The sequence below is a fragment of the Mirounga leonina genome, unplaced genomic scaffold (genome assembly GCF_011800145.1).
Source record: "Mirounga leonina isolate KUSES-001 unplaced genomic scaffold, KU_Mleo_1.0 Mir_448, whole genome shotgun sequence".
Lineage (NCBI taxonomy): Eukaryota > Metazoa > Chordata > Mammalia > Carnivora > Phocidae > Mirounga > Mirounga leonina.
The window spans coordinates 3,246,680-3,257,009 of record NW_023270758.1 but is presented as its reverse complement, the minus strand read 5'-3'; the positions used below and the strand labels follow the sequence as shown (position 1 = coordinate 3,257,009).

At 38.6% G+C, this 10,330-nt stretch overlaps 1 protein-coding gene across 4 annotated transcripts in view; it reads left to right on the top strand.

Annotated features, from left to right (window-relative positions):
- ACSM3 (acyl-CoA synthetase medium chain family member 3) overlaps positions 1-10,330 on the top strand; it is a 48,169-nt gene that overhangs the window by 31,055 nt on the left and 6,784 nt on the right. For all 4 annotated transcript variants that reach the window (XM_034988110.1, XM_034988111.1, XM_034988112.1 and 1 more), the window contains 6 exons: positions 1,469-1,676; positions 4,091-4,234; positions 4,350-4,506; positions 4,782-4,858; positions 6,119-6,242; positions 7,198-7,278. In XM_034988110.1, the coding sequence (XP_034844001.1) occupies positions 1,469-1,676; positions 4,091-4,234; positions 4,350-4,506; positions 4,782-4,858; positions 6,119-6,242; positions 7,198-7,278 (791 nt within the window). The remainder of the gene's footprint in view (positions 1-1,468; positions 1,677-4,090; positions 4,235-4,349; positions 4,507-4,781; positions 4,859-6,118; positions 6,243-7,197; positions 7,279-10,330) is intronic.

Here is a 10,330-nt window from a genome sequence, read left to right as displayed (position 1 = left end):
CTCCCACAAGTTTTTAAAGTAACATTTTGCTCCCTGGCAAGAAACTATGTAATGCTTCCCTAAATGATTAATTTGGACAGGAAGTAGTTATAATAGGTAAGACTGATCACTATTAATAGGTTCTTTTAAAGATAGGATATGAATAATATATTAGCAGAAATTCATTATCGAAGGGTGATGTATTTAAATTAAGTGCTTCTACTAGGTATGAAATGCTGGCAGTGGGCTTGTTCTTAGAGAGTGCCTTTAAGTTATAGAAAACTGTTAGGCCATGGTAGGCTAATTACTTATCCCCACATGGAACATCTCTAAGGAATAACCTTGGAGTTAAAGACTCATAAATATTGCTGCATTGCCTGATTAGAAAAGAAAGATTTTATGAAGAACTCTGTGTTTGGGTCCTGGTTGTCTGTTTCCTGAAGAACTCCACTGGAGGGGGTTATCCTTCCCCCAGTGGAAAGACAAGCCAGTGTCAAGGGTCCAGGAAGGACCAGGTATGTGTTCTTAATCTTCCTTTCCTGCTGTGACACTGGGAAGAGCAAACACCATTGTGAAGTACATACCTTCTACCCCACTCTTTAGGGTCTGGACTTAAGAGTAGTAGAGCCCGAGATATAGATATGGATACATGTAACTATAGATACAGATATATATTCTTGAATGTCCATTAATCCTTTGAGAAAATAATATCTAAAATTTATTCAGCACTCTTCACACATTTTAACTCACTTACTCCTCGTTAATCCTATAGAATCCCCATTATACAGATGCAGAACCTGAGACTCATGGAGATGAAGTGGCTTGTCCAAGGCCAAGCTATAAGACTGTTTGGCTCCAGGACAGACTCTTACCCATTATACTACAATGTAATTTACAGCAGGGAGAAGTAGAAGCACAGAAAAGATGAATGCCTTAATCCTTCCCTTTGGAAAGAAATCATAAAACATTTATGTAGGTTTTAAAAGGTGCTGGACTGAAGTAGTTAAGTGTACAGCTCTGGGGTCAGGCTACAGAGTTCAGTTACTGCACTGCCACTTTCTACTCCAGTGATCTTTGGCAAATCATTCATAGATTTTATGTTTTGGGTTTTTTTGGTAGGAATTAAATAAGTTAAGATGTGCAAAACACTTAGAATGGCATCTGGCATTTAGCCAATAAATATTGGATAATATTACTCTTCAATCAAAACTCTCTTTATAAAATGAAACAAAACAAAACAAAACAAAACACCTGTCTTCAAGCTGAATGTTATGAATGGTCTTCAGGTAGAAGAAAATTATCTAGCACTTAACATGCTTTCATGTTAGGTCAAAAGGGTCACAGATATTGAGATGCCTTGAAAGGCAAAAGCAGAATAATGAAAGGAAGACAAATAGATACCTAGACTGGTAAACTGGATGGTAAACTCATTCTGAGACAGAAAGTAAAATCCTTCCTTCTATACATTGTTTCTTTTCTGCTCCTTTAGGGACAGTTTTCATTCCAGGAACCACTCAGCTGACCCAGAAAGACATTCTCTACAGACTACAATCTTCGAAAGCAAAGTGCATTATTACCAACGAAGCTTTAGCCCCAGCAGTAGATGCTGTTGCATCTAAATGTGAAAATCTGCACTCCAAGCTAATTGTGTCTCAGAAACTCAAAGACGGGTGGGGGAACCTCAAGGAGATGATGAAGTGAGTAGCCATAACTGCTGTAGAACAGCTTCCCAAAAAGAAAGGCAACACTGAAAAGATATTCAACCACAAGTGCTCAGAAAAATGAAAATTAAAACGAGGCAAAGGGAGCAACTGGTGATTATTGCTGCGCTAATAATCTGCAAAGCTCTGAGGCAGGAAGGAGCTTGGAGTCGTTTTTGAATGTTAGGATCTTGACGGAAACAGGCCCTGAGATAGAGATTAGTTGTGTAAGAAGTTTATTAAGGATTTGTCTTGGAGTCAACCCCTATGAAAGAAGGGGAAGGATGTGGGATTGGGCAAAAGAAGAAATTCATCTGCCATGCCCTCCCAGAAAAACCTTCAGCTAATCCACTGGGATGTCTGGGGCTTGGAGAGTCCTTCAAAGTTGTTCCCAGATCAAGCAAAAGGTCCTGGCCTTTATATACCCTCACTGATCAGTAACTGAGTGTAGGCTCTCCCTAGAAGGAGGGGTGATCTTGAGTGAGGCAGCTCTCTGCAGCCAAAGCAATCTCTAAATAGGGCTCCCAGCACCTGTGGGGAGTAAGTCCTTTGTTCCTGCAGCAGGATCTAGGAGGTACATTCACAACACCAACCACAGAGCTGTTATCTCCCAGAGAAACTGATCATAATCAATTCTTATGTATAGACTATATCATTTCCTTGCAGATAGCAACATTTCAGGTTATAAATAAGAACACTTAATGTTAATGGATGCAATTAGAAAACTAAGTTACATTGATGTTCAGTCCCTGCTATGGAATGCTTCCAGGGGTCACTTAGCCCTCTTGCCAGGTATTGGTTCTATCTTAGCTCTAGGCTGGCAGCCAGTTCCCTCTCTAGAATGAGCTTCCCACCTTTACTCAAGGATTTGGAAGCATGTTTGCAACTATTGACTTATTCCTACCTCTTCTAAAATAGCTAACATTTGGGATGCCTGGGTGACTCCGTCGCTTAAGCGTCTGCCTCTGGCTCAGGTCATGATCTCAGGGTCCTGGGATGGAGCCCCGCATTGGGCTCGTTGCTCAGTGAGGAGCCTGCTTCTCCCTCTCCCTCTGCCTGCCACTCTGCCTACTTGTGCTCTCTCTCTCTCTGTCAAATAAATAAATAAAATCTTTTAAAAATTTAAAAAAATAGCTAACATTTATTGAGTTCTTACCGAAAGCCAAGTACTGTTCTAATTAAAAAGGTTATAATTGCAATAATGGGTAACATTTATATGGCACTGGTTATGTGCCAAAAACTGTTCCAAGCATTTCACATATATTAACTCATTTTCATGTCACAATAACCTAAGAAGTGGGTACTATAGTAATACAAATGAATAACGTCAAATGCTAGGATCTGGCAGAGCTGGGTTTCATACCCAGGGAGTCTGGCCCCTGAGCCCACACTCCCAACTGCTATGTTTACTGCCTCTAGTGGTGAGAGATTGGTATGATAACCCCACCTTAGGTTTCTATCTACAATAGAAGTGATAGGTATGCAGCTATAGGTACAATTTTTAAGGAAGAAAAGTATGGAATCACAGACTAAACACTTAGTCTAGCTTTATTAGTCTTTTAAAACAGCTTTTCTATGATTCTTGTGGCCTGGATGTTTCTAATCCTAATGTTTCATTCTCAGCCCAATACTCCTAGATAAAATCTCTATGCTTCTTAGGCACTGTGTGTGCAAAGTTCACCTCCTCTCAGGTGCCCTAATGTATGACCTATTAGCAGCCCAGTTATCCTTTGGAACTACAGCTGATTCTTGAACAATGTGGGAATTACCAACCTGACTTACACCATTACCCATGACTTCTGTTCACATACTCTTTTTTTTTTTTTTTTTTTGAGATAGTGAGGAGAGAGCATGAGCAGGGGGACAGAGGGAGAGGGAGAAGCAGGCACCAGACTGAGCAAGGAGCCCGATATGGGGCTTGATCCCAGGACCCTGAGATCATTACCTGAGCCAAAGGCAGTCGCTTAACCAACTGAGCCACCCAGGCGAGGCGTCCCTCATACTCACTTTCTTAAAAAAAAAAAAAAAAAAATCACTTGAAAACATCTACAGTGCAGAGGAAGGGTCAGTTCTCACATAGCCTTGATTATAAGATCATAGACTCCTCATTCTGCTAGTGGTATGATAAACCACTTGAGTTTTTTAAAATGCCTCAGCTCTTCTTTATCGTAAAGAGCTATGAAGCCAACTATTATAAATGGGCTTTGATGACAAAATTTAGTTTAATTCCAGAAAGCACCTAAGAAGATTGAGTAAGAGATGACTTTTACCTTGGAACTCAACCTAAGTCATTGGGGCCTGATCCATGAGGTGAAGAGGTCCACATAGATGGTTTCTTGAATTCTTTTCTGTGGTAACATTTTATGATGCCATGTGCAATGTGCAGAATCATTGTAGTTCTTCCTTTGTAGACACGCCAGTGACAACCACACCTGTGTGAAGACAAAACACGATGAGATGATGGCTATTTACTTTACCAGTGGAACAAGCGGATCTCCTAAAATGACTGGACACACTCATAGCAGTTTTGGTTTAGGATTATCTGTAAATGGAAGGTACCTTCACAAAACTCCAGATTGACGTGTCAAAACTACAGAGGGGATGATTCATTTATTGGTCTTTTAAATTTGTTTTCCTTATATATATCAGAACCATTCTTTGTTTTCCCAGGTTCTGGCTGGATTTGACTCCTTCAGATGTGATGTGGAATACCTCAGACACAGGCTGGGCAAAGTCGGCGTGGAGTAGCGTCTTTTCTCCATGGATCCAGGGAGCATGTGTATTTGCACATTATTTGCCACGTTTTGAGCCAACTTCCATCTTGCAAGTAAGGCAGAGCACAAGAGGTCACCATTTAGGAATGCTTTAGCAGCGTCCCTGACAGGACTGATGAATAAAGTAACTTGCAGAAATCAGAGTAGACAACATGACTTAAGATATTTCACATCTGGAAAGTCAATTATCCTGAAAAGATATACAGAGGAAATGTGTGAATGCATTTATGTTAGAATAAACAACGTTTAAGTTGTGCTGTGCCTACCATAAACATTTAGGAACTTATTAAAGTTGTAGTAAGACTAAGAGCTTAATTCTAAATTGCAGACACTTTCCAAGTTTCCCATCACAGTCTTCTGTTCAGCACCAACTGCATACCGAATGCTTGTACGGAATATGACCAGGTAAGAAACGTTGGTAAAGAGGCACTTAGTGGGGGTAGGGGAGAGGAAGAGGAAGTCATAAAATAAAGGATCTTTCTCTCTAAAAACATAGCTCCACATTAGTAGGTATGGAATTTAACAATCTCTTGTCCCCCTTCTCCTTGCTTTCATTCTTTAAGTCATAATTGTTACGTCCAGGCAGGCTCCCCCAAGCAAGGAGAGGAAAGGGAGGGTTCAGCCTTAGGTATACCACTGAGTCCAGTGGTTATGGATAAAAGGATGTTTAATCTTTTGGATGATGAATGTTACCTGAGCTGAGAAACTAGAGAAATGACCCCTATTTGGAACCCTATCCCAGCAAATAGGAAAAAGGATATATGTCTTTTGCTGTATTACTGATTCCATTTGAAAGGGTGCATTGGTAAATATTTTTAAATTGTTAAAATTGTTAAAACTTTTTGAATAGGAAATATTTCATATGATATAAAATTTAATAGGTATATAAGAATATAGAGTGAAAGGTCGTCTTCCTCTAAGCCTTGTCCTCAGTCTCCGTTCTCCTTCTCCATGAAATCTGTGCAAACACAAGCCAATATGCCAGTATTCTCACCCTTTTATAAACATAAATGGAAACATAATATGTTCACAGTTCCGCACCTTCCTTTTTTTGCCTAACAATACATCCTGGAACTGTGTGCTATCCAGTTCTATCCAATATGGTAACCACTTGCCACATGTAATTACTTAAATTTAGTTTTAACTAAAAATTCAGTTCCAAAGTTGCACTAGCCGTGTTTCAAGCACTCAGTAGCCACATAGAGCTAGATGATTCTGCAGTGGATAGTGCAGATAATAGAACACTTTGATTGTGGCAAAGATTTCTATTGGACAGCACTGTCTAGGAGCTTCCTTATTCTTTTTTTTATAGCTCTATAGTATTCCATTGCATAATATTCCACAGTCAATTTAACCACACAATTGGTAAATTTTTAATCACTGATTTAAAATGTTATCACGCAGCGCCTTCCCTGAGGATGACATGGCTTTTTTTTTTTTTTTTTGGCAACAAATCACACACTCCCAAAAAATAAAAGTGGGGAAAAAATGGATGTCTTGGGAGTCATTTTATGATGTTAGAATGGTTTGTTTATTTTGTATTGGAGAGGGGAGGAAGGAGAAAACTAAAACACACTTTATATTGAATTTCATTAGAAATAACTCTAATTTTCATTTCTCTCCATTTTTTTCTCCTAAATTTAACTTAACTTGTTTTCTGAGAAGCTATAAGTTCAAAAGCTTAAAGCACTGTGTGAGTGCCGGGGAACCAATCAATCCTGAAGTGACTGAACAATGGAGAAAAAGGACAGGTCTGGATATCTATGAAGGATATGGACAGACTGAAACGGTATAGGACCTCATCGAAAAGACAGGGCTGGACTTGACTTAGCTGGATAATTAAAACTGATAAATAAATATAAATAACAGATAAATAAATTTTAAAATAAGTGTTTATTATATCCTTATGATTGAGGGATAGGGAGGGAGATGAGTGGTTAGAATAGTTAAAAAAAAAAAAAGTTGGGAGGGAAGCTAGTTGCAAAAAAGCTCTGTAACAGATACAGTTGTTTAGACATTCATTGAGAAAAGCCACAATAGGGCTGATCAGAGTGAGAGCATTAAAATATATTTTAAGTGAAAAAACGCTAGATCCACAGAAAGATTTCCCCTTATGTAAGAGGGAACTCTCTTAGTCAGGGCTGCCTCAAAAATGGAAAATGCTGAGTTCCTTGTTACTTGAAATATTAAGAGTTCACTAGATAACTCCTTGGCAAGTATACTCTAAAAAGGGTTATTTAAAGAGCTTGTAGAAATAAGAATAAGAAGAAATTCTAGAGGAAATGAATAAACTACTAACAAAATTGGTTATTATGTAAGGAAAAGGGGGCATACAATGGAGCAGATAAGGGAAAGGCTGAAAGAAATTTTTCATAGCGTGTCTTTTTATAATGCTTCTATTTATAAATCATGAGAATGTAGTACCTGGTCAAAAATTAAAATAGCAAAAATAAAATTGACAGATGTTTTAAATAGAAACAGCATAACAAGTATCATGCTAATAGGAGTACAAATGTTTTCATAAATATGGATATTTTAGTAATTACCAACTTATTGTTATAACTTTACTGTATATATTTGTTTATGTCTATCTCTACATTTCATGAGAACAGAAAATGTTTTATTTTGAGCCTCGGTCATCATAATAATGATCATCAATAAATGTTTAATGAATGCATGGTAGATAAATAAATGAATTTTAAGTTACTTATAATGTTACTTGGTTCTTTCTCCTTCTGAACTAGGTGCTAATCTGTGGAAATTTTAAGGGAATGAAAATTAAGCCTGGCTCAATGGGAAAACCGTCTCCTGCTTTTGATGTTAAGGTTTGCACATCCCCTTCCAGGAGAATATTTAACAACCCAGTCAGGTTACCACTTAACCCACTCTACCCTCCCCTACAGTCCTAGCTTCGGTGATAATATCATGTTACTTCTATGATATCTTAATCTCCATGTAATGGAAATGGATTAGAGACATTACTTTAATGGTCTCTCTCTCTCTCTCTCTCTTTTTTTTTTTTGCAAAGCAGTTTTTTGTGCCAGTTCTAGGCATTTTATAAATATTAAGCTATTTGATTCCCAGAAAGAACCTATGAAAGACATGACATACCAATATAAGAACTATTTTACAATGGCTGAAGGGAAGTAGGAGATAGAGGCTTCTCGTTTAGAATGAGTAAATTACAAATATAAAAGATACAGCATAGGGAATATAGTCAATGGTATTGTAATAGTATTGTATGGTGACAGAGGGTAGCTACACTTGTGGTAAGCATAACATAATATATAAACTTGTCGAATCACTATGTTGTACACCTGAAACTAATATAATATTGTAGGTCAACTGCACTTCAATAAAAAATAAAAAAGAACCATTTTATAGATGAGGCACAGAGAGGGAAGGAATTTACCAGAGGTCACACAGCTAGGAGCTACTAATGCTGGGATTCAATCCCAAGCCATCTGGTTCCAATATCTGTATTCTTAACCACAATACCACACTGCCCTTTCTGATAAGGGAGGTCAAGACCTTCTAAGGGGTTCAAGTAGGCCAAAGGAAGCTACAGTTTACAGTAGCTGAAGTATTTTTCTCCTTCCCCAGCCCTGCCTGGCCATTTCCTGGCTCTCTATAACCATGGCCATTATTACCACCTGATCCCTAGGGAGCATCCTATTATCCCATCTGCACACTTTGTACAGTGTTAGAATTGTTCTCTGGTCAGTACACCCAAAGCTAGGTATAGCCAAAGGAACTTACACTGATACATAAGAGAAAACCATAGCATAGCAACAAAAACACAAAATGGATGAATTTACAGAATGGAGCGCTCAAAACCAAACCTAAATGAGGGGTAATTATAGACGAAATCAATCTTCCCAAGCTTTTCTGATCATAAGGATTACATGGACACTTGTTAAAAAATACTAATTTCCAGGCCCCTTCTAGGTAGGACCCTGAAATCTGTGTTTTAAACAAGCATCCCAGTTCTTATGATCAGGTAAGTTTGAGAAAGTTTGAGTAAGTTTGATATGGATTGCTGATGTCAGTTTATAGAATAAGCCAGATCTGGGTTCTTTCCCTCGCTTTAACTTCACTGAGAACCTTGTCTAAAGATAGGCTTGCCTGGTGGTTCAGGTCTGGCTCTGAGTTTCATGAGTTGAGGGTCTTTGGCTGAGTGTCTCTGGGGAAGTTATTAAAGTCTCAGTTTCCTGATTTGTAAAATAGGGACTAGGATGACCAACTTGTCCCAGTTTGCCTGGGACTTACTTGGTTTTAGCATGTAAAGTCATACATCCCAGGGACACTCTCCTGCCTCTGTCCTGGGCAAACCAAGATGGTTGGTTGCCCTAATAATAACAGAACTGCTATCATAGGTTTCTTGTGAGGATTAAATGAGATGATATCTCTAAAGAGCATAACAAAGTGCTTCACACATAATAAAGGTCCAAAAGATAGGTGCCATTATTATCATTCATCTCTCCCTTGCATTCCCTTCCTTTGAAAAGTTTTTCTAAGAAGCGATGGTAGGGGAGCCCTGGTTACATTCTGTAAACAGGATTAACAATAGTTCATTGGTTTATAGCCTGCCTTAGGTTGGAGAAAGAAATATTGGTAATTAAGCATTATCATGTCTGCATTATAAATAATCAAGTTGGCATTTCAAAAAGCTGTGTTCCTTTCTTCCCTCTTAACCACAATTCCCAATATGCATTGCTGTGAAGGTCTCACAGGTGCAGCTGTACTCACAGCGATCCAACAGCAATGTATCACCACTACCCCACTAATTCAAGCCCAGTGGTTTTTCTGGAGCAACTACATTTGAATGCAGAAAGGGTATGGCCAAGAGGAGAACTGCTCTGTCATACGTTCCCAGTCAGCATTATTACCTTCATTTTTTCCCAATTTTTAATTACAATAAAACACATAAAATGGACCATCTTGTTTTTTATTTTTAAAGATTTCATTTATTTATTTGACAGAGAGAGACACAGCGAGAGAGGGAACACAAGCAGAGTGGGTGGGAGAGGGAGAAGCAGGCTTCCCGCTGAGCAGGGAGCCTGATGCAGGGCTCGATCCCAGGACCCTGGGATCACGACCGGAGCCGAAGGCAGACGCTTAATGACTGAGCCACCCAGGTGCCCCAAAATGGACCATCTTGACCATTTTTAAGTGCATAGTTCAGTGGTATTAAACACGTTCATAATATTGTGCAACTATTACCACGATCCATCTCCATAACTCTTTTCATCTTGTAAAACTATATCTGTATCTATTAAACAGTAACTTCCCATTCCCCAATGCCCCCAGCCCTGACAACTACCATTCTACTTTCTACTTCTGTGACTACTATTTATAGTACCTCATATTAAGTGGAGTCAGTGTTTGTCTTTTTGTGACTGGCTAATTACACTTAGCATAATGTCCTCAAGTTTCATCCCTGTAGCATGTGTCAGAATTTTCTTCCTTTTTTAAGGCTGAATAATATCCCATTGTACGGATATAACACATTTTGCTTTTCCATTCATTTGTCGTCAATGGGTGCTTGGGTTCTTTCCACATTTTAGCTATTGTGAATAGTGCTGTGATCAACATGAGTATACAAATACCACTTCAAGACCATGCTTTTAATTCTTTTGGGTACATACCCAGAAGTAGAAATGCTGGATCATATGGTAATTGTTTTTAATTTTTTGAGGAATGGCCATACTGTTTTCCACAGTGGCTGTACCATTTTACATTCCCACAACAGTGCACAAGGGTTCCAGTTTTTCCACATCCCTGCCAACACTTGTTTTCTGTGTTTTTGATAGCTATCCTAGTGGATGTGAAGTGATATCTCTTGGTAGTTTTGATGTGCATTTCCCTAAGGTAAGC